Here is a 24423-nt window from a genome sequence, read left to right on the forward strand (position 1 = left end):
AATAGCGGGGGCTGCTGCGGGCCCTCTACTGGTGCGGACCAGTCCGGGTTGGGGCAGGTGGACACCCAGGTTAGTGCAGGCATTTCCGGATCGGGGGTCGGGAAGCAAAGCAGGCCTCCGGGTGTGGCGGTGGCTTGGGCCTTGGCCTCCGGAGCCAAGAGCTGCTCCCATACGATGGCACCCGGGGATAGGGGTGCCGGCAAGAGGTCTCGGAGGGCTTCGGTGCGTCTCGCGCCCGGGATAGGGGTTTCAGCCTTACCCGCACTTGGGCTGCACAGGGCCTCCTGGGCTTCCTCCGCCTGGGCTGGGGCCGCAATCGTCAGGCGCGACGAGCTCTGGCGGCGGGCCTTGATTCTCCGCAGCACGTCCTCTCTCCACTCGGCAGCGGCCAATCGTTGGGCCTCTTCGACCCTCCGGGTAAGGTCCTGCGTTTCACCGCGGAGGAACTCGGCCTCCTCCGCGGTCAGGTGGATTCCCTCCATATTGAGGGAGGTAGCAGCTGGTGGGCCAGCGACGGAGGGCATCTCCCTTGCTGCGCCCATCTCTGCTGCAGGGTGCGGTTTGTTTCTCCTCCCCTTTTCGGGGCGGCCCCAGGGCGGCTGGCTGACGGGCACTCCTTGGGACGTCCCATCCGTCTTGACGGACACTACTATGCGGACAGTCTCTGCTGGAGGGGGCGGTCGGCACTTTTGGCGCCATTGGGGAGCCAGGCCCACGATGGGAGGTCTTAGGTTGCTGTTGTTTTTGCACATAATGACGTTCATTCTTCTTGGGCGGGCGCCACATTGAGTGTGTAACGATAGTCTTTTGTGAAAGGCGCGCAGTACCCGGCGGCAATGGGGATTATCTTCTTCCGTTGCTGCGGGCACGCAACCCTGCCGACTATGCCAAGTTTGTGACTCGCCCTCCCTGAGCGATGGGGTACCCGGAGCCGGGCCAATGCAGGGTGGCAGAGTGGGATGCCGTCGTGGCCGTGACCCGGTCCGTGGCCAGGGCTGTCACATGAAAAATAATGGGCTTGTTGATGAGTGGTTATTCGACTACGCCACCTGCGGTTTCTGGTGAAGGCCACCAGGGCTGCGACAGTCCTTTGAGGCTGATATTCTGGCAGCTTGGTTGGAACTACTCCCCACAGGCGGAGTAGGCCTCAGGGCAGTGTCAGATGGACTGAGTGGAGGGATGGTGGGTGCAGTGCCGCGCAGGAATAACCAAGCGGAGACGGTAAATGAAGTCATCCAGGTTTTACTCACTTTAGTGAAGTAGCCGCTGCAAAGCTTCTCTCTGTCTCCCGCGGTGCACTTCGGCCACCAGGAAGGGGGTTCAGCACTTCCCAGGTAAATCAGGAGCACCTGTCAAGACCCGTCGGTGTGTTCCTCTCCTTCTCTCTCTCTTTCTCCTTCTCCTCCCGCTTGTGTCCCTCCCTGGGATCCACTAAGCCGCCGGGCTTTTCCAACAGTGACGTGAAGTACACAGTCAGATATCGGGGGCCGGTCACCACTCTTGCAGCAGGAATCCCTCTGGCTTGGCCAGAGTGAGGAATACAGGTGGAGACTCCGCTCCGTCCGTATCCCCCTGGGATCCGTTTGCCTGTGGAGCCTATCTCCTCTGCTCCCCTCCAAGGCCTTCTTAGAATGGGACCCTGACCGGGCAGAGACGGTGGTTAACTCTGACCCGCTCCTCGTCTCAAGGCCTGAGAACGAGGACTGTGAATCTTCAGCCAGCTGCAGACTCTTGCTGGACCCTGACAGAAGACCACAACCAAAGGACCTTGAACTTTATATGGCTGAAGATTATATATGTTGCTATAAGTGCTTCCTGTAAGTGTGTCCTCCACCCTCACCCACTACATGGTTCCCCCTATCTTTGGTTCCCCCCATCTCTTCTATCCCGGAACGGGGCAGCACCCTGGTGCATTTAGGCCCCCTGCAGGACAGGAGTGGTGTAGTGTTGAGTGTGAAGTGGGGTCCTGGGTGATGCTCCATCCTTACCTGGAAGAGGAGATACCACACCTCTATCTGAGGTGCAGTACCCCTGTGGCGACTGAACCCTCAGGGGCGCCACATTCACGCGTTGCGTTTTTGCTGTGTTTTTTTTCTGCAACCAAACCTGCTCTCTTGGCAGTAAAGAAGCTGCTTACAAAAAGCAGGTTTTGCTGCGTTTGTGTTGCTTTTTTGTTATGTTTTTTGCTGCATTTTCGCTGCATTTTTGCCAGGGTACATTTGTCTCTTGTGCATGCTGATAGTTTGATGCATACAAAAAAAACATGATGCAACTTCCTCAGGTTTTTGCATTAAAAACGCAGCAAAACCTGATACCTGCGTTTTTTGCGGTATTTTTGCACTTAGGCTATGTTCACACATCTTGTTTTTTTCAGCGTTTTTTTGATGCGTTTTTTATGCACATTTTCAGCTGCGTTTTGCAGTTCCAGCAAAGTCTATGAGATTTCAGAAATCTCATGCACACATCGTGGTTTTTTTTTTATCAGGATTTTGTGCTTTGCATGTTTTTTTGCAAAATAGAGCATGTCACTTCTTTCAGCGTTTTTTCACCCATTGGAAGTAATGGGTGGTGAAAAAAAACCACTGAAAAGGTGTCAGGTTTTTCAGAATTTTTTGTGCCAAAACCAGAATGAGATTTTTTTTCATTGAACTTTATGTACATGAATAAAAGTAAAAAAAAAGCTGAAAAAACGCACCAAAAAACAAGCAAAAAAGGAAGAAAAATCCTGGCAAGAGATCAGGTTTTGCTGCAGGAAAAAAAACGCAACAAAAACACAATGTGTGTGAACATAGCCTTTCGCATTGCTTTCTATGGGTGAAAAAAAAACGCTGAAAGAAGTGACATGCTGCAGTTTTCTAAAACATAGCAGTTTTCCAACTCAGTCAGGAAAAAAACAGTGTGCGCATGAGATTTCTGAAATCTCATAGCTTTTGCTGGTACTGTAAAATGCAGCAGAAAATTTGCATAAAAAAAGTAGCAAAAACGCAACGTGGATGATCGATTACTCATCTGTATTGTCATCCGTATGACGTCTGTTTTTATACATCAGCAAAGAATAAAATTGACAAGACTAAATACAGTTAATAATTCCAATTTTCCCGTAAAATTCGGATGTTATGGGGTTGACTTTTTTTGCCGTAGACGTGAATAGGCGCGTCTCTTATAGAGAAGACTGGTGCACGATGCGATTTTTTTTTCAGCCATCTGACCCACCCTGTTGAATTACATTGGTCGGTGTTAGGTCACTTTTTTCCACTCGGACCGAAAATACGGTGGTGTGAACGCAGCCTTATCCTGATAGTGAGTAGACGTAGATTGTCGACGTTTTTTTGCACGTTCCCCAATTAGCAGGTGTACGATTGACCGTTAAGAGAAAAACTTTTTGCAAGTCTCAAAAGTTTCCGAAACTTGTGCGGTGACAGCGAGCGACGTGAGCCACGGAGTGTTAATGTGTTGTGGGCATTTGTCTTCTCCTCCAGCTTCCTGCTTCACTTCACCATAACCCGGCCCACACTTGTGAGTGTGTCTTTTGTGTGTGGACGGGGTGTGCAGCGTGAGGCGTGCCTGTCACACTGATTGTCAGGGGAAGACTCAGTGATTAGGAAGGAGACAAACAAACACACAAGGAGGGGAAGTGGCACAGAGATGATTCTGAGGAGTAGGACTCTGAGGACTTGACTCTTCACTTGCTCTAGGAATATATTGTCAGGAGGCTGAAGACTTTCCGAGACACTTGAGGCTTCACGTCAAGGATTCTGGACTTAGATAAAGCTGAAATTCCAGATCTTCTGCCTTATGTTATCCGAACGACTTGGAAGACGCAAGTAAGACAATCGGAGAAGCTCCACCAGATGGGATCCGCTGCCCGAAAAATGGGAAAATCTAAGCACAATCAAGACGAGTGTTAAAGGTAGGTCATGATGGGATCTTCATGAGATCATACAGTCACGAGGCTAGATTATCAATCTGGCCGGAATCCCGGCTTCTCTGCGGTATATAATATAGACCCGTAAGGTCACGTGAATTACACTATTAGGGTATATATAATCTGTGAGTGGAATCACCGAACGGTAGGGTTTTTGGAAAGGATCCCAGTTGTTGGGATCGCGATGATATCCAGATTTGGAAACCTCGAAATAAAAAAGGTCACTTACACAGAATCCTCTCCAAATTTGACCAGTCATGTCATAAAGGCTGCAAAAAAAACGTAGCCAAAAAATGCTGTAAGAATCTCTTTTGAAAAAGAAACGCAGCTAAAAAAAAAAAAAAAAAAAGCAGTGATTCCTGAAGTGGATTAGTCTTGAAAAACTTGTAGGATATTGCCGCGTCCAAAAAATATCTGTGTAAACATGTCCTTAGGGTCTAGCGACCACCTGGCGGTGTAGTGTCAGACCAAGACGTGCTCATATGAAGAAAGTAACTAGTAGCCACGTGGGTGTAGGTCAGCGGTCTCCAATGTGTCGCTCTGGTACCAAACTACAACCCCCCCCCCCACCTGGCATCATGTCCACAGCGTCGTCTAATAAATGCCACAGGGATCAGGACAGGAGCACAGTTAGTCACAGTTAGGGTCACTATAATGTATATATATCTAGGGGCGGACATGCTATTGGTGAAGAAAAAAAGATAATTCTAGAAGCGCATCAAAAAATACCATTGGTGTAGTCACACAGGGGCCAAGTGGCAAGGTGGCCCACTGCCAAACAGGTACAAATGCCTTGAAGGACTAAGGCCCCATATATTGTCCTTGTACAGGGACCCTGTTCTGTGTGTGTCCGCCAGTGTCTCTAGCTAATATCCGTCATCTGTCTAACTGTCATCTATCTGTTATCTATCATCTATGTATTATTTATCTATTATCTATCATCTATCTATTATCTATCTATTATCTATCTAGCTATCATCTATGTATCATCTACTGTATCTATTATCTAATATCTATCTATCCAATATCTATCATCTATCTATCTAATATCTATCTATTATCTATCTATCTATCTATCTATCATCTATCTATCTATTATCTATCTATCTATTTAATATCTATGTATGATCTATATATCATCTATTATCTATCTATCTATCATCGATCTATCATTTATATATTATCTATCTATTATCTATCATCTATCTATCCAATATCTATCTACTATCTATCATCTATCTATTATCTATCATCTATTATCTATCTAGTATCTATCTATTTAATATCTATCTATTATCTATCATCTATCTATCTATTATCTATCATCTATCTATCTATTATCTATCATCTATCTATTATCTATCTATCATCTATCTATCTATGTTTCTATGGCATGTGGGTTATATCTGTCAGTGATCACCATATTGTCAGTGCTCTCCTGACTATCGATTATTGCGCGGAGTGAGGGATTATCTCTTTGCTGCAGATTACTGCAGGTTACCAGCGCCCAGTAATACAGGATTATTATGGACATTAGATTAGGAGGGTCGCACAGCGCTTTCCATCTACTGTCCAATGGTTCCCTGTCTGTGTATTATTACATCGGACCATATAGTGCTGCGGGTGCGTTTAATGTCTTGTGGGGTCCTGACTGTACGTTATTACAGATAATATCGCATTACAGTTGTTTATTAAATCCATTGATCACCTGATTGTAGATTATCAGATGAGATGATAATATGGTGGGATAATATATAATATCCAGTGGAAACATGGTGGCGAAGTATGAATGAACTTGTGCCATGTGGTCATCTGGCGGTATATTATCAGATGAAGTCCTTGTCATGGGTTTGCATTAAAAATAAGTGTTGGTTGTCCACTTTTGGGGACATTTTCTTCTAAGTGTAAATGCATGTATTTATGGATATGAATAACTGTTTTTTTTTTATAGCGTCTGTGTTGCACTGTCCATTACCTGCTGTAGAATGAGTTAATTGAGAATCTGTCAGTGAGCTTGGTCTGACTGGAGAGTTTGTAACTCTTATCTGTTTTTTTTTCAAGTTTCTGATAGATTTATGACCATGTAACATGGTGCGGGGTGGTAGCCGCGGTCGAGGTACTTGTCTTTCCCTCCCCGGCACACTACATGAAGATTGGGGTCCTGGCTGGGTGTGTGGGCTTTGTATATAATGAGCTCATTTATTGATAGCTCATTATACCTAATCATACTCTATCAGCGATGGGTACATTTTCAGTTATCAAGCTTTTCTGTAGGGCAGTTTTGGATGAGCAAAATATATAATGATAAAGCCGCTGCCTAGAAACTATTCATCCATGTGTATTAAAGGTCCTGAGCTCAGTTATCGATTTATTTTTTTTTTATATAATTTTACAATTCGCTTTACTGGTGTTTTGGCAATAGGTGCATTTTCTATTATGAAGCCTTTTATAGTACATGTTTTAATGAGCAGAATAAATAATAATAATAAGACCCAACTCAGGCACCATTCATCCATGTGTATTACAGGTACTGAGCTCAGTAATTTGATAGCTCATTATACCTAGTTTTAGAATTGGCTTTACTGATATTTCGGCCATGCATTGATTTTCCCAGATGGAGACTTCTATAGGACTGGATGTTGAAATAGCGCTCTCTATTAAAGTATTTCAGATATTTGCCCACTCACCCATCAATATTCACAGATTTGCTCATCTTTACCTATCATATAACACACAAAAGGACTATACTATTTCTTTATTAATACAGCTTTGAATGAGGATAATAAATAATAATGATAAACCCAGCCCAGTCATCATTCATCCATGTGTATTAAAGGTATTGTGCTCAGTTCATAGCTCATTATACAGTCATGGCCAAAAGTTTTGAGAATGACACCAAAATTATATTTCACATGATCTGCTGACCTCTGGTTTTTATTAGTGTTTGTCTGATGTTTATATCACATACAGAAATATAATTGCAATCATATTATGAGTACCAATAGGTTATATTGACAGTTATTATGAGTTAATGCAGCAAGTCAATATTTGCAGTGTTGCCCCTTCTTCTTCAAGACCTCTGTAATTCTCCCTGGCATGCTCTCAATCAACTTTTGGACCAAATCCTGACTGATAGCAGTCCATTCTTGCATAATCAATGCTTGCATTTTGCCAGAATTTGTTGGTTTTTGTTTGTCCACCCGTCTCTTGATGATTGACCACAAGTTCTCAATGGGATTAAGATCTGGGGAGTTTCCAGGCCATGGACCCAAAATCTCTATGTTTTGTTCCATGAGCCATTTAGTTATCACCTTTGCTTCATGGCAAGGTGCTCCATCATGCTGGAAAAGGCATTGTTGGGCGCCAAACTGCTCTTGGACGGTTGGGAGAAGTTGCTCTTGGAGGACATTCTGGTACCATTCTTTATTCATGGCTGTGTTTTTAGGCAAGACTGTGAGTGAGCCGATTCCCTTGTGTGGGGTTGCTTCTCAGCCATGAATGGTTTCAGGATGCTTTACAGTTGGCATGAGACAAGACTGGTGGTAGCGCTCACCTCTTCTCCGAATAAGCTGTTTTCCAGATGTCCCAAGCAATCGAAAAGGGGATTCATCAGAGAAAATGACTTTGCCCCAGTCCTCAGCAGTCCACTCCCTGTACCTTTTGCAGAATATCAGTCGGTCCCTGATGTTTTTTCTGGAGAGAAGTGGCTTCTTTGCTGCCCTCCTTGAAACCAGCCCTTGCTCAAAGAGTCTCCGCCTCACAGTGCGTGCAGAAGCACTCACACCAGCCTGCTGCCATTCCTGAGCAAGCTCGGCACTGCTGGTAGTCCGATCCCGCAGCTGAAACAGTTTTAAGATACGGTCCTGGCGCTTGCTGGTCTTTCTTGAGCGCCCTGGAGCCTTTTTGACAACAATGGAAGCTCTCTCCTTGAAGTTCTTGATGATGCGATAGATTGTTGACTGAGGTGCAATCTTTGTAGCTGCGATACTCTTCCCTGTTAGGCCATTTTTGTGCAGTGCAATGATGGCTGCACGTGTTTCTTTAGAGATAACCATGGTTAACTGAAGAGAAACAATGATACCAAGAACCAGCCTCCTTTTAAAGTGTCCAGTGATGTCATTCTTACTTAATCATGACTGATTGATCGCCAGCCCTGTCCTCATCAACACCCACACCTGTGTTAATGGATCAATCACTAAAACGATGCTAGCTGCTCCTTTTAAGGCAGGACTGCAATGATGTTGAAATGTGTTTTGGGGGTTAAAGTTCATTTTCTGGGCAAATATTGACTTTGCAAGTACAGTAATTGCTGTTAAGCTGATCACTCTTTGACATTCAGGAGTATATGCAAATTGCCATTACAAAAAATGAAGCAGTAAAGTTTGGAAAAATTACTATTTGTCTCATTCTCAATACTTATGGCCATGAAACTTATTGCAATTATACATGTTTTGTTATACACAGGTTTATTTCCTCTGTGCGTATTGGAATAACACAGAAAAATATAGAAGTTGTAGTATATCAACACAAGGCAAGTGAAAGGTTGGAACGATGGAAGTCAGTTGTCCTGACACTGGGAATGTGGTGACCAATCTTCTTTGAACACTGTTAAAGCCTTAATTACCAGAGATCTGATATAAAAGGCTCCATTATTGCATGTGATCAGACTATCTATGTATTATTAATAAATGTATTGTTATCCTCATTGATGAAATGTATTGTTTTTTTGACGCAGGGTGATGTATGCATGCATTAGGAATGCCTTATGTGGATCGAAAGAACAGAACCTGTGGGTTTCTGGACATTGAAGATGCAGAAAGTGGGAGATTTCTCCGAAGATATTTTATCCTGGATACACAGGCCAATCACCTCATCTGGTATATGGACAATCCTCAGGTGAGCAATACAAAAGAACTACTCTGAACACACAAAACCTAAAGGGAGTATGTCAAGTCTCTGTCTGAGTGCAGCCTAGAATAGAAAGGGAGGCGCTAAGTTCAGGGATATATTACTTTCTATGATTTTAGTGTTTTCATTAAAAAAGCAGTTTAACTGCTGAGAGAAAGCTTGTGAGTCCCACTTCCCTCCCTCCACATAGAGAAAGCCTGTGAGTCCTGTTTCCCTCCCTCCACATAGAGAATGCCTGTGAGTCCTACTTTCCTCTCCACACTTAAAGCAAGTGAGCCCTGCTTCTCTCTCCTCACATAAATAAAGCATGTGAGTTCTGCTTCCCTCCCTCCATATAAAGAAAGCTTTGGAGTCCTGCTTCCCTCCCTCCACATAGGAAAAGTCTGAGAGTCCTGATTTCTCCTCCCACACATAAAGAAAGCCTGTGAGCCCTGCTTCCCTCCCCACACATAGAGAAAGCCTGTGAGCCCTGCTTTCCTCCCTCCCTCCAAATAGAGAAAGCTTGGGAGTCCTGCTTTCCTCTCCTACACCTAAAGTAGGCATGTGAGTCCTGCTTTTCTCCCTCCACATAGGAAAAGTCTGAGAGTCCTGATTTCTCCTCCCACGCACAAAGAAAACCTGTGAATCCTGCTTCCCTTCCCCCACATACAGAAAGCCTGTGAGTCCTGCTTCCCTCCCCACACATAAAGAAAGCCTGTGAGTCCTGCTTCTCTCCTAACACATAGAGAAAACCTGTGAGTCCTGCTTCCTCCCTCCACATAGAAAAATTCTGGAGTCCTGCTTTCCCCTCGTACACCTACAGAAAGCATGTGAGTCCTGCTTCCCTCCCTCCACATAGGAAAAGTCTGAGAGTCCTGATTTCTCCTCCCACACATAAAGAAAGCCTGTGAGCCCTGCTTCCCTCCCCACACATAGAGAAAGCCTGTGAGCCCTGCTTTCCTCCCTCCCTCCAAATAGAGAAAGCTTGGGAGTCCTGCTTTCCTCTCCTACACCTAAAGTAGGCATGTGAGTCCTGCTTTTCTCCCTCCACATAGGAAAAGTCTGAGAGTCCTGATTTCTCCTCCCACGCACAAAGAAAACCTGTGAATCCTGCTTCCCTTCCCCCACATACAGAAAGCCTGTGAGTCCTGCTTCCCTCCCCACACATAAAGAAAGCCTGTGAGTCCTGCTTCTCTCCTAACACATAGAGAAAACCTGTGAGTCCTGCTTCCTCCCTCCACATAGAAAAATTCTGGAGTCCTGCTTTCCCCTCGTACACCTACAGAAAGCATGTGAGTCCTGCTTTCCCCTCGTACACCTACAGAAAGCATGTGAGTCCTGCTTTCCCCTCGTATGCATACAGAAAGCATGTGAGTCCTGCTTTCCCCTCGTACCCATACAGAAAGCATGTGAGTCCTGCTTTTCCTTGTACTCATACAGAAAGCATGTGAGTCCTGCTTTCCCCTCGTACACATACAGAAAGCATGTGAGTCCTGCTTTCCCTCGTATACCTACAGAAAGCATGGGAGTCCTGCTTTCCCCTCGTACGCATACAGAAAGCATGGGAGTCCTGCTTTCCCCTCGTACCCTTACAGAAAGCATGTGAGTCCTGCTTTTCCTCGTACTCATACAGAAAGCATGTGAGTCCTGCTTTCCCCTCGTACACATACAGAAAGCATGTGAGTCCTGCTTTCCCCTCGTTCACATACAGAAAGCATGTGTGTCCTGCTTCCCTTTCTACTCACAGTGAGTGGGCAGTATGTGGAGGTGATTTACTGAGAGAATTTCCCGGCTTTCCTGAGAACTCTGTTTCCACAATGACATACATCCCCTTGCAGGTAGTTATTCTAGAACATCTTTTCTTAGAATTCTGCATTGTACTGTTCCTCTGTTATTCCTCCTGGAAATCTATATGCAAGTTGACAACAGGGTATTACTAATCCTCTTGTGATTAGGGTATGTCCCTACACCGTCTGGCAACATCCAGTTGTTAATGTCTTCCAATAGGAATAACAGAGGGAATAACATAATACAAAGTTCCTGGTAAAACAAATTCTCCAGAATTGATGTTTTATGAGGAATAGAAGTATTTATTAAAAGAGATATGTCATGTTGTAGCATAACACAGGGATGCTCTCTTTAAAGGGGTTATAAAATATAGGGTAGGTGGTAACTTACTGATAGGTGGGTGTCCCATCACTGGGACCCACACCAATCAGCATAACCGGGAATTTTTATCCCTGTTACAAAATAGAGTGGCTGGAGTGGATGCTCCATTCATTTTCTATTGGGATGCCTGAAAAAGCCAAGTGCATAGGGAATCATTGGAGGGTGGTCAAGCATGCCTACCGCCTCTCCATTTTAACATGTATACATTTTTCCCATTCTGCTGATCAGTGTGGGGCCCCAGCGGTCGGACCCCCACCAAGTTATCACCATCCACACTTATTTTCACTGGACAACCCCGTTAAGTCCCTGTGTTTTGTCTGGAGTGCTTCTTTAAATGCTCTGTGTATTGGTCACTGGCAAATCTGACTTACTATGCAGCTATAAAAAAAAACAGAACAAAAAAGTCTTAATTATGGTACATTTATCCTTAAAGGGGTTTTCCCACTAACAAAGTTTATTTTAAAGTTGATTTTAATCAATAGATCTTGGAATAATAATAATTTCCACAATTTGATGTGTTTAAATAAAATGTTCCTGTGCTGAGATAATCTTATAAATGTGCCCCTGCTGTGTACTGTGTAATGGCTGAGTCTGACCGTGCAGGAACATGGTCTGATCATACCACATCTCCTGGGCAGGGGAGGAAGCAAAAGAGTATACAGACATTACAGCAGGGGATCATAGCTGATTCTTTTTGTGAGTTAAAGCATTTCACTGCCTGTTTTTTTTAAAAATGTTTAACCTCAAAGAAAGATTTTTTTTTGCGATCCTGTAAACTCTTTTGCTTCCTCCCCTGCCCAGGAGATGTGGTATGATCAGACCATGTTCCTGTAAGTCAGACACAGCCATTACACAGTACACAGCAGGGGCACATTTATAACATTATCTCAGCACAGGAACATTTTATTTAAACACATCCAATTATGGAAATTATTATTATTCCAAGATCTATTGATTAAAATCAATTTTAAAAATATCTTAGTTAGTGGGGAAAACCCCTTTAAGGATAAATGTACCATAGCTAAGACTTTTTTGCTCTGTTTGATCTATGGATTAAAATTAACTTTTGTTCCTGGGAAAACCCCTTTAAGAACCCTAATATCCCTTGGTCATGAAGGACAGCGATCATTCCCCCAGACTTAAAGAGTATCTAAACTGTCCTGTTTCACCTGCCATGTTCATGCACTTAGAGCAGCTGTTTGGCAAATATCCACATTTCTGTGTGAGCGTCTCTTCTCCCCTTTCCTAATGTGACATGCAGAAGTAGTGCTGTTGCTTTAAAAGCATTAAGCAACTATTAGAAGTAACACAAGCAAAGGAGACAGGAAGTGTTGTGCTCCAGAGGCATCCAGCAATTAGAGGGGTTAACACAGTCACAGGAGAAGGGGAGTGTTTTAGCAGAGCCTCAGGGGGATTGTGGGGGAAGTTGTTTACTGTCTGGCTGGAGCCAAAGAGAAAGGTGGCTTATGATCTGTATCTCACAGAAGGCAAGGGAACAGAATTCAGGTCAGGAGGGAAGCTAAACAAAGGTCAGTTAGACTCCCTGAGCTAACAGTGTGGAGTATTATCGGCCAGGGAGATAAGGACTGGAAGGAATCCTGTCATAGAGATCATCTGCCTCATCACACCCCCCTCCCCCTCCATCTCCATGCAGGATAAAGAATGCTGTGTACTATCGAGTCCTTGTGAAGGAAAAGCCTGTGGTTGTGTATGCATTAAAACTGTGCTGTACTGTGCTACCAGATAATGGACTGTGTACTGCTGTGCTGCAAAGGAGACTGTACTGTTATTACTGGAGCCTGTTGCTCAAAAAGACATTTGCATTGCACTGGCCGTGCCTCATTAAATGTTACTGTTCTACCGTTTATTAAGACTCTTGTCAGATGTGTCTGGTCAGCAACTGAATCTATTGTGTGCCTGAGAGAAGCTGCAGCCTATGGTCGCCCTGAGTAACGGTTCCCCCAGGATTCCAATGAATTCATGTAACCGGTCTCGCCCCTATCTGAACTTAGGCGGCGTGCGTGTAACACTAAGCTCAGACAGGGACAGCGTTTCTAAATGGTGTCTGATCATAGGGGAGGGGAGCAGAGATGATCACACTGGAGAATGATCATTTTCTAGAACTACGGATCAAAACAGCAACTCTAAGTAACAGATGTGGGCAAGATGAAAATCAGAACTAAAGCCAGATAAAAAGGGGAGAAGTTGACTCAATCTTTGCATTGTGTGTCCGTGTGTGCCACACTAAGCATGGAGAACAGAAAGAGGAGAAGAGAACTGTCTGAGGACTTGAGAACCAAAATTGTAGAAAAATATCAAGAATCTCAAGGTTACAAGTTCATTTCCAGAGATCTTGATGTTCGTTTGTCCATGATACGCAACATAATCAAGAAGTTTACAACCCATAGCACTGTAGCTAATCTGCCTGGACGTGGACGGCAGAGACAAATTTATGAAATGTTGCAATACTGGGTAGTCTGGACGGTGGATAAGCAGCCCCAATCACGTTCCAAAGAAATTCAAGCTGTCCTGCAGGCTCAGGGTGCATCAGTGTCAGCGCAAACTATCTGTTGACATTTGAATGAAATGAAACGCTATGACTGGAGAGCCAGGAGGACCCCACTGCTGACACAGAGACATCAAAAAGTTAGACTGCACTTTACGAAAATGTACATGAGTAAGCCAAAATCCTTCTTGTGTATAGATAAGACGAGGATAGAGCTTTTTGGTAAAGCACATCATTCTACTCTTTACCGAAAACGGAATGAGGCTCCAAAGAAAATAACACAATACCTACAGTTAAATATGATGGAGGTTCAAAGATGTTTTGGGGTTGTTCTGCTGCCTCTTATTGATAGATAGATATGTGATAGGTTAGATAATAGATAGATATGAGATAGCTACATAGATTTGAAGAACATGATAGATAGATAGATGGACAGATGTTAATTATTTTATTGTCTTCTCCATTTCAGAACCTGCCTCGAGGAGCAGGAGCGGTGGGATCATTAAAACTGACATATATATCAAAAGTAAGTACCCCCTTACAATTAGGTAACCGCATTGTAATATAAGTACGCGGAGGGGCTCTCGAGGCTCAGGTCTATTCATTTCTTTAAAGTAGTGGTAAGAAATACTCATCTGAACCCCCTTGGCCACTACACGGTGCTGAGTGAGCTCATAGTTCAGGGGGCATTGGGGGGCCAATTGATTTCCCTTTAGGAGAGTCCGGGGACAGACACTCTACAAAGATGTTGCATGAAATTATAAAACCATCTGTTTTCTTCCCAAAACAGCGCCATCCTTCTTAAGTTGGCCGTCTCTGGTATTGCAGCAGAGCCCCATTCACTTAATTCTTGCGATACCAAACAAGACCTACAGACAGGAGTGGCGCTAGGTGCAATGAAACAGTTTTTCAAACTCAATTTAACCCTTTTTTATATAACGGTTAGCTGTAGAGCATGGCTGCTGCTTTCAATCACTTTCTTCTTTTTTTCTGTTGAGCCATGCGGCTGGGTTTCCTGTCTTTGTCTCAGGATATTTTTAGTGCATTAGTTCTTCACTTATTTTTGTCTTTCTTTCAACCACAAGAATGTGAAAGGTTATGACCAGTTCAGACGTCAGTGACCATTGTCTGGAACAAAAAATGCTAAAAACTTCAAGATTATTTTTTTTTAACAAAATGGAATTTTTAGATTTTGTGTACGAGAAAGTCAAATTTTAAAGAAACCTTAAAGTAAAATTTGGGTTGAGGTTTATAACTTTCAGATGCCACTGTGGAGTTGGGGGAGATGCTTTACTACATGCACCAAATATTTGCACCCTATAGGGCTCACTTTAATCCTTAGTAATGTCAAAGTGACCTCAGTGGGTAAAAGAATGGCAACTATTCCTCACACACTAATCCTCTTCACACACTATCTGTACAGTTTCTTCAATGATTTATAGATTTTGTTTCCTATCTTTATAGCTAAACTGTGAGCTGTGATGTCCTCTCACTATCCAGATTCACCATAATACAGCTGCTGCATTCTCTGCCTTGGCTCTTAGAGTGGCTCTGATCGTCCTTCCTGATTGGCTGTGTTATATCATGTGATGCAATAACTGCAAGGTCTTATAATCCTGGTGCTTGATGATTGCCCTTATCTGCCTGATTTGTACCCAGTATATAATGGCTTTGTTTGTGGGATCCTCTTGGTCACTATTGGGTTTTGTGGACTTTTTGGGTGGGTGTTTTTCTTTGGGTGGTGTTTCTCTGAAGCTTGGCACGATGTGGGATTTTCTACACTCTAAACTGCGGCAAAAACTTCAGCTGCCTGTGGAGGAGGGTTTAGGGCATTTGTTGGTGGTTTTGGGGTATTTCATGTAAATTAAATGGGTTCTCCGGGTTTTGGGGGGTTGTCTCATCAATATTATTTATCACCTATCTACAGGAAAGTGCTAAATTCATGATTGTGCTGGTCTGACTGCTGGAACCCTTACCAATTCTGAGTATGTGGGTCCTGTGTGAATGGAGCAGTATTGCGCATGCTTCAGCACTACTCCATTCACTTCTATGGGCCTATGAGAGCAGTATTGTGCATACATGACGACTTCTCCATTCACTTCTATGGGCCTATAAGAGCAGTATTGTGCATACATGACCACTACTCCATTCACTTCTAGGGGCCTATAAGAGCAGTATTGTGCATACATGACCACTACTCCATTCACTTCTAGGGGCCTATAAGGGCAGTATTGTGCATACATGACCAATACGCCATTCATTTCTATGGGCCTATAAGAGCAGTATTGTGCATACATGATCACTACGCCATTCATTTCTATGAGCCTATAAGAGCAGTATTGTGCATACATGACCACTACTCCATTTACTTCTATGGGCCTATAAGAGCAGTATTGTGCATACATGACCGCTACTCCATTCACTTCTATGAACCTATAAAAGCAGTATTGTGCATACATGACCACTACTCCATTCACTTCTATGAGCCTATAAGAGCAGTATTGTGCATACATGACCGCTACTCCATTCACTTCTATGAGCCTATAAGAGCAGTATTGTGCATACATGACCGCTACTCCATTCACTTTTATGGGCCTATGAGCAGTATTGCCCATGCGTGACTATTACTCTTTTCAATTCTATGGGCTTATGACTGTAGTGTTGCGCATACATGACCACTACTCTATTCACTTCTATGGGCGTATGAGTGGAGTATTGGGCATGCGTGGCTACTACTCCATTCACTTCTATGGGCCTATGAGAATAGTATTGCGCATGTGTCAGCACTACTCCATTCACCTCTATGACTGCAGTATTGTGCATACATGACCACTACTCCATTCACTTCTATTGGCCTATGAGAGAAGTATTGCCCATGCGTGACTATTACTCTATTCAATGCTATGGGCCTATGAGAACAGTATTGCCCATGCGTCAGCACTACTCCATTCACTTCTATGGGCCTATAAGTGCACTATTGCGCATGCATAATCACCACACCTACCTTAGTTGAGGGTTTCAATAATTCTCAACACGGAAATGACACTACTGCCCCTTGTGGCCAAAGACTGCATACCAAATAGAAGATTTTCCAGCCGACTCTTGTTTAAATTATTTCAAAAAACTTTTATTCCATATAATAAAAATTGGCACTCATAATAAATCCAAGTATTATGTAGTTTCCTACGCGTTTCAGGCAGAAAAATAAGTCCTTGATTTTCTCTGTTCTCTTCCACTGATTATTTATTATAACCAATGATGTTGAGATGTTGATTAGCTACCCTTAGGATAGGACATCAGTATTGGATCAGTGGGTATCTACCATCAGCGGATTGGCAATCAGCGCCATGCATTGTGTAGTGGCCATGAGTGGTACTGCAAGCGCCTTCTTATTCGATGTATGGCGGATAGCTTGGAGGACCCTTTACAGGCACAATACAATATATGAAGTTTTACCACTTCTGATGACCCCTTCAATCAGTTCATCACCGAGGATGTTAGGAATCAGACCCCATAATCTGAAATTGATGATTTATCCTGAGGATACTGCACACACCTAGTGCTCCCATCAGGATATAACATTGAAAAAAAAAGTAAAAATAAAGAAGTTCTTTTATCCCAAATTGCAGGGGGTCCAAGGATCCCAAGATTGCTTCAGCCCTGTCGCGAATAAAGTGGAGGTGTGTCATGATTCCTCCGCTCAGTGTGTCTTGGACGTAGTGACTGACAGCTCAGTTGTCCAATCTAGTGCAGGGATGTGCTGAGCTGTCAGTATTTCGATTCACAGCTCAGCCGTCCAATCTGAGACTGGGAGGTGCTGAGCTTCCTTCAGGTGTTCCCTGTTCCAAGTGATTACCTTTCTACTTAGCAAAGCTGTCAGTCCCAGATTTCTGCCAAAGGTAGCATTTTTGCTCGGTGGTGCTGTTTGCCTTGTATTCCTGTGCTCTGTTTGTTGATCTATTGCTGTCTGACCTTGGACCTCGTTCTGACCATCCATTTGCCTAGCCTCTTTGCTCTGATCCTCTATCTTTCTGGTATTCTGACCTCGGACCGTGACCTGACTATGCCTTTGTCTTTCCCCTTTAGTTTACTATGTGCTCTCTTGGTATCTGAATGTTTGAATACTATGCCTTACGGCTGCCTCCATTCATTGTCTATGAGACTGCCAGAAATAGTCGAGCGCTGTACTCGGCATTCCTATAGACAATGAATGGAGTGGAGGCCGTACATATGCACCTACACTCCATTCCTGATGGGCTTGATGTTCTCTGGGTGTCCCAGTGTTTGGACCACCAGCAATCAGTGAATTATTCAGATTCCTGTTGGATAGGAAATAACTTGATTTTTTTGGGAATATCCCTTTAATTCCAATTACAAGTCTCCTACTTCAGTCCTATTAGAAGCAATGGCATTAATCAATCAATCAATAAATTAATCATACATTTTTTTAATCAAATGTTTTTGACAAGTGAATAGGACGACAGACATTAGAGCGTTATACACACGTGCAGTCCAGAGAAGGGATCAGGTCATTCCAGGCCATTCCTACCAAGCCAAAGGACACATATGTCTGTCAGATGCTATCAACATGGAGGTCTGGAGAAGATTTCAAAGTCTCGAGGGTTTCTATGGATTTACTCAAAATAACCAGATTCCAGCTTCTAGTTTTTAATATTTTTTACAGTGCAAATTAGAAAATAAATCAACCAACCTGGAACTTCTCCACTTTATCATGTGAAAAAGAGACAAAAGAGGCAAATAGCCCAAGAAACCCACCATGTAACTGCCTCAATATCACAGACCTGGGCACTTAAAGCTGGAGCTCAGGGCTTGTGCTGGTTACACAAGAGCCAGGGCCCACTGCGCCTGTGGGGCCCTCTAGGACCTCTGTGCACTGCATGTATGGAGCATGCTCAGGCGCTGTGTTGTACAGCCAGCATCCCAGTCCAACTGCAGCAAGCGGAGCAAGCTCCAATCACTGCTGTTTAATCCCTAAGATGCTGCTGTCAATTGTGACTTACTGAAGGCCCCAATGTCTGCCGTCTTTGTAAACCTATGAACAGTGTCGGAATGGGGTGGCAAGGGCCCACCAGTAACATTGACTTGAGGGGCCCACCAGTAACATTGACTTGAGGGGTCCACCAGTAACATTGACTTGAGGGGCCCACCAGTAACATTGACTTGAGGGGCCCACCAGTAACATTGACTTGAGGGGCCCACTGTTCAGCTTCATGCAAATATTACATTACCCTCTTTCACAAATTTACTTCTGCTTCTATATAAAATATACTAGGTAGTTTGTTGAATGAATGATAAGATCCTGCTTTTGTCTATATATAGTGAATTAATGTATTGGCCAACTATTGCTCATGTTGGGGGTAAGTGACTTACTCTTGCATAGGGGGGCCCACCGGAGGATTCTCCTGTTCTCTAGTGGGCCAGTCCGAGACTGCCTATGAAGTCCAGCCAGTCACAGTGTATTATACAATCTATTGCAGTTTCTAGTCTCCCAGATGTGACTAATAAAAAATTCTAAGAAAGCAATGAAATATAGAAAAAAAAAATAAATTACATGAAAAAAAAATCTACATATTTGTCATCGTATTTTATATAACTAATAAAATATTATAATATTTATCCCATATAGTAAATGGAAAAATGTCTGTTTTTGACCCTCCGATCTCCCTTCCCCCCCCCAAAAAAAGAAAAAAAAAATCAAAAAGCCATATGGACCCCAAAATGGTATAAAACAACCCTCAAGTTCAAACTGCAAAAAACAAAGTTACATAACTCCAGCGAAAATAAAAAAAAAAGTTATATGTCATTGAAGGTGGAAAGAAAAAAGTTGAAAGTGAAGAGGGGCCCACTGGGTCTCTGTCACCCAAGGGCCTACTTAATCCTGAGTTATTCAGGGCACTGTTCGGTGGTACAATCTAGGCCCTGTGTAGAGCTGTAAAGTCTAGTCTGCCTGTGTGGGCACAGAGCTATGTGGGTGCATTATAGCCATATTATCTGGGAGTATGTTAAAGGGCTTTTCCTATTATTTCCTATTATTTAAAATCCCCCCCCCCCCACATCCACCGGAGATAGCCGACCATAGCGCATGACTACGTCCAGTAGTCCCATAGCAAAAGACCAGAGCAGTGGTGAGCATGCTCGGCCACCTTTCAGTTCGGATGGGGAATCTCAGACCCTCTTTTTGGTTGGACCACCACTGTTCTACAACTTATCTCCTATGCTTTAGATTGCTGATAACTTGAAATGTTGGGAATTAGCCTCCAGTTGTGTTATCTGTATGGCGGCATTATTTCAGATCTGTATCGTGACGTGATTTCAGCATTGTATGGCTGTATTATTTTTAGCACCAGTGTCTTGTGACACTTGTACAACTTCTTCTGAATCTTTACTGATAGACATAGGATACATTATCTTTATAATGGTTGTATCAGGCATGTATGGTGCAAAAACATGGTAACTGTAATGCAATATTATATGGCGGTTGTATTACTTGGATACCATATGCTATATTTTTTTTTTTTACTTTTTTAGTATCGATAGTAGTCAGGTCCCTCAGTAATAATCCAAATGACCCAACTCTGGACATAACTATTTAGGATGTCCATGTGGGATGTACAGGAGACCCCTCAGGTCTTCATATTGACGTCAACCGAGTCAGCAGAGTTGTGTTGATGTTGGAGATAAGACTCCAATCCTTCCAGCACAGATCATCACAGCAACCACTGGTTTCCTACTTAATGGGAAAGCTGAAAGAATTGAAGAAGTATCTGAAATATCTGATGTGGTTTTAACTATCTTTTGAGCTTCGTAATCAGAGGGTTTCATTCTGAACTCATCTTTTATCTGCAATTCTTATATCACTCATGTAGCAGAGTTGAGTTATTAATTTGGCGATATCATGATGTGCTATTTGTGGTTTTGCATAGGACTGCATGTAAAGTTTCTGTATATGTAATGTCATGATGACTGGGTGCCCAGGTGTAACCAGAGAGTGGGAAATATATGGCGGTTTTATGTGTGGACTCTGTGTAGTATTAGTTAAAGTATATATTCTGTAATTCGCTATTATTTATGGGGTCATCCCCATCACAGCAAGCTATCCTCTATCTGAAGGACATAGCATAACTTGCTGATGGCAATTCTTTCCATCGTGACTGCCAACGATCCCAAGATCGGGGCTCTGAATAAGGGGCATGGTCGACATCCGCTCTATTCATTATCTATTGCCTTCAGTGAAAGCGAGCACAGCACCTCCGCTATTTCACCCAGTCCCCTAAAAAATAAATGGAGTGGAGGTCAATCAATCAGCTCTATACAATGCCTCATTATTTAGGCATTGTATAGTGGTATTATTTGTGCACTGAATGGTAGCATTGTTTGGGAAATATATGGCAGTGTTATGTAGGCAGTATATGGTAGAATTATGCAAAGAATATGATCCAATTATTTAGGCATTAGTTATTTGGGCACTGAATGGTAATTATTTTGCAGTGTATGGCAGTATTTAATTACGGTATATATTTGTTTAAAAAGTGCATGTGTACCTGTGTTTATACTGTATATACAGTACATTGCACATACTTACAAGGGTCTTTTTTGCTTGTTGCCAGAGTCCCATTTTCATACTATGTAACTTCATTGAGATGGCTGTATATTAAATGTACAGTATATGGAGAGAAGTATTGGACATATGTCTTTATCATTTAATTCAATCATTTAATTCAGTCCCATTGCCGGATGTGGCCCCTCACCCCCGTTGTATAACATCCGGCCCCTGATCCCCCAGTGTATAACATCTGACCCCTCACCCCTGGTGTATAACATCCGGCCCCTTACCCCCGGTGTATAACATCCGGCCCCTGGTGTATAACATCCGGCCCCTCACCCCCGGTGTATAACATCCAGCCCCTCAACCCCTGATGTATAACATCCGGTCCCCCACTCCTGGAGTAAAACATCCAGCACCCCCTCCCCCCAGTGAATAACATCCGGCCCCTGGCCTTCCCCCAGGTGTATAACATCCGGCCCCTCACCCCGGGTGTATAACATCCGGCCCCTCACCCCGGGTGTATAACATCCGGCCCCTCGACCCCCGGTGTATAACTTCCAGCCCCTTGTCCCCCCCGGTGTATAACATCCAGCCACTCACCCTCTGATATATAACATTCGATCCCTCACTCTCGGAATATAACATCTGGCTCCCTGGTGTATTACATCCGGTCTCTCGCCCCCGGTGTATAACCTCCGGCCCCTCACCATGCCATCTGCATCTACTAACATGTGACAGAACGGCTTGTGTTAAAGAGTTAACTGATACCAGCGCGGTCATGTAATAGGAGCCACTGGTGTAATAAGTCAGTTCGTGACATTTCTTTCTCCTAAATCTTCCCCCATCACCTGTGAGTGATATAACTGAGAAGTGGAAGGAACCGCAGCAACTCAGCCACGAAGTGGAGACCCCGTAACGTTACAGAGCGGAGGCCCGAGTGCTGAGGAGCAGATGGCAGAAAAGTCACCAACACTCTGCTGACTCCATAACTGCAAAGTCCATACCTCCTCTGTTATTAACATCAGCACAAGCAATGCGCCCCCATCAGGAGCTTCATAGCTGAGCAGCTGCATACAGCCTTACATCACCAAGCACAGTGCCAAGTGATGGATGGAGTGGTCTAAAGCCGCCACCACTGGACTCTGTGTTCTGTGCAGTGTCGGATCACACTTCTCTATCTGGTGTCTGATGGACGAGTCTTGGTTTGGTGAATGCCAATTGAACGTTACCCACCTGACTGCATTGTGCCAACTTTGGTAGAGGAGGGCTAATGCTATGGGAAGAGAGGTTTCAGGGATCGGCTGAGGCCCTTTTGTTCCAGTGAAGAAAAGTCATAATTCTTCAGCACAAATATTTTGGACTTTCGGGTAACAGTTTGGGGAAGGCCCTTTTCTGTTCCTCATGACTGTGCTTAGTCAAGAAGGTCCATGCAGACATGATTGGAGGAATTTGGTGGAAGAACCTGACCGGCCGCACAGATCCCGGACCTCAGCCTCATCCAACACCTTTGGGATGACCTAGATTGGAGATTATGAGCCTGGCATCACCTCAACATCAGCGTCTGACCTCACAAATGCTCCTCTGGATGAAGGGGCAAAAATTCCCACAGACAACGACTCCATGTTAATGTTTATGGAGTATAGGAGGTCATAAAGCCCCCGTAGGTGTAATATGTAGGTGGCACATAGTTTTGTCCATATAGTGTATGAATAAAGGGTTTTCAAGAGTCTTTGAGAGCTGACTAAAATGCCTGAGGGTGAAACACCCGCGAGTCACATCCATGTGGTGGACATTCAGTGTCTGAGGCTTCTACATCAGCAAAAGAAAATCATCTGCGCCGGGAAGAAAAAGGGGAAGCGGCCATGAGGAAGTGAGAGTTTATGAGCCAGCACGTCGGTGTTGGGCAATAAGGCTGAGGCCTGTCTCAACTTGTATGACTGACTACTGAGATAACGATTAGTGCAGCCGGCACACAACAAGGCCTGGATTATAAGGGTTGTGTCACCATGATGATGGGCATGTGGACATAATAGAGGGTCTGCTGCACGGTACCCCTCTTGGAGCCAGAGAGCCGCCAGCAGACATCATTCTGGTAGACCACTCATATCTACTATCATGGTCGGCCAATTATATGAATGGCCTCCTATAAAACGACACTTTCTGGCAGTGAAGCCTCGCGTACGGCTGTGCAGGGGCTGTGACTTGTGTATGGTCTCCGATAACAAACTGTATATGATATTTATTATATCAGCCTTTATGGGGTCCACAACTGAAATAACCCTTATGATTATTTCTTTTTCTTCAGGTCAGCATAGCTGCTGCAAAACAGAAGTCAAAGCTGACGCATTGCTTTGGTAAGGAAATCTGCCATTTCTATATGTCAGTAACCCATTGCTTCCTGTGACATTGCTTATATCGGAAATACAGCCGTCCTAATGCTGCCCTCATCATCCTCACTGGGCTTCCTATACTGCTCTGCTATGGAGAAATGACGTCAGGAGGACACCATGGGTGGCACGCCATATTATCAGACATATGGACGGCCCCCCAATTACAGAATACAGCCAACGTGCCCTCAACTCACGCACCTGAATCATCACCACTGCACGACTGCTGCTCCCTACAAAACACATCCGAGTGACAGTGCCCCCAGAACATGAAAAGCGACAGTGCCCCCAGAATATGAAAGGCGACAGTGCCCCCAGAATATGAAAAACGACAGTGCCCCCAGAATATGAAAAGCGACAGTGCCCCCAGAATATGAAAAGCGACAGTGCCCCCAGAATATGAAAAGCGACAGTGCCCCCAGAATATGAAAAACGACAGTGCCCCCAGAATATGAAAAGCGACAGTGCCCTCAGAATATGAAAAGCGACAGTGCCCCCAGAATATGAAAAGCGACAGTGCCCTCAGAATATGAAAAGCGACAGTGCCCCCAGAATATGAAAAGCGACAGTGCCCTCAGAATATGAAAAGCGACAGTGCCCCCAGAATATGAAAAGCGACAGTGCCCTCAGAATATGAAAAGCGACAGTGCCCCCAGAATATGAAAAGCGACAGTGCCCTCAGAATATGAAAAGCGACAGTGCCCCCAGAATATGAAAAGCGACAGTGCCCCCAGAATATGAAAAGCGACAGTGCCCCCAGAATATGAAAAGCGACAGTGCCCCCAGAATATGAAAAGCGACAGTGCCCTCAGAATATGAAAAGCGACAGTGCCCCCAGAATATGAAAAGCGACAGTGCCCCCAGAATATGAAAAGCGACACTGCCCCCAGAATATGAAAAGCGACACTGCCCCCAGAATATGTAAAAGGACAGTGCCCCCAGAATAGGAAAATTCACAGTATCCCCACTATATGAAAAGCCA

General features: G+C 44.0%; 1 protein-coding gene across 1 annotated transcript in view; it reads left to right on the forward strand.

Annotated features, from left to right (window-relative positions):
* The first annotated feature begins 3498 nt into the window (after nucleotides 1–3498).
* Nucleotides 3499–24423, forward strand: part of PLEKHA2 (pleckstrin homology domain containing A2) — a 91524-nt gene continuing 70599 nt past the window's right edge. Inside the window, exons 1-4 of the mRNA XM_073650913.1 lie at nucleotides 3499–3910; nucleotides 8661–8821; nucleotides 13957–14013; nucleotides 23360–23408. Of these exons, the coding sequence (XP_073507014.1) occupies nucleotides 8669–8821; nucleotides 13957–14013; nucleotides 23360–23408 (259 nt within the window). The 5' untranslated portion in view covers nucleotides 3499–3910; nucleotides 8661–8668. The remainder of the gene's footprint in view (nucleotides 3911–8660; nucleotides 8822–13956; nucleotides 14014–23359; nucleotides 23409–24423) is intronic.

Source organism: Phyllobates terribilis, unplaced genomic scaffold, assembly GCF_046119375.1.
Source record: "Phyllobates terribilis strain yellow unplaced genomic scaffold, ASM4611937v1 Scaffold_11__3_contigs__length_659146591, whole genome shotgun sequence".
Classification (NCBI taxonomy): domain Eukaryota; kingdom Metazoa; phylum Chordata; class Amphibia; order Anura; family Dendrobatidae; genus Phyllobates; species Phyllobates terribilis.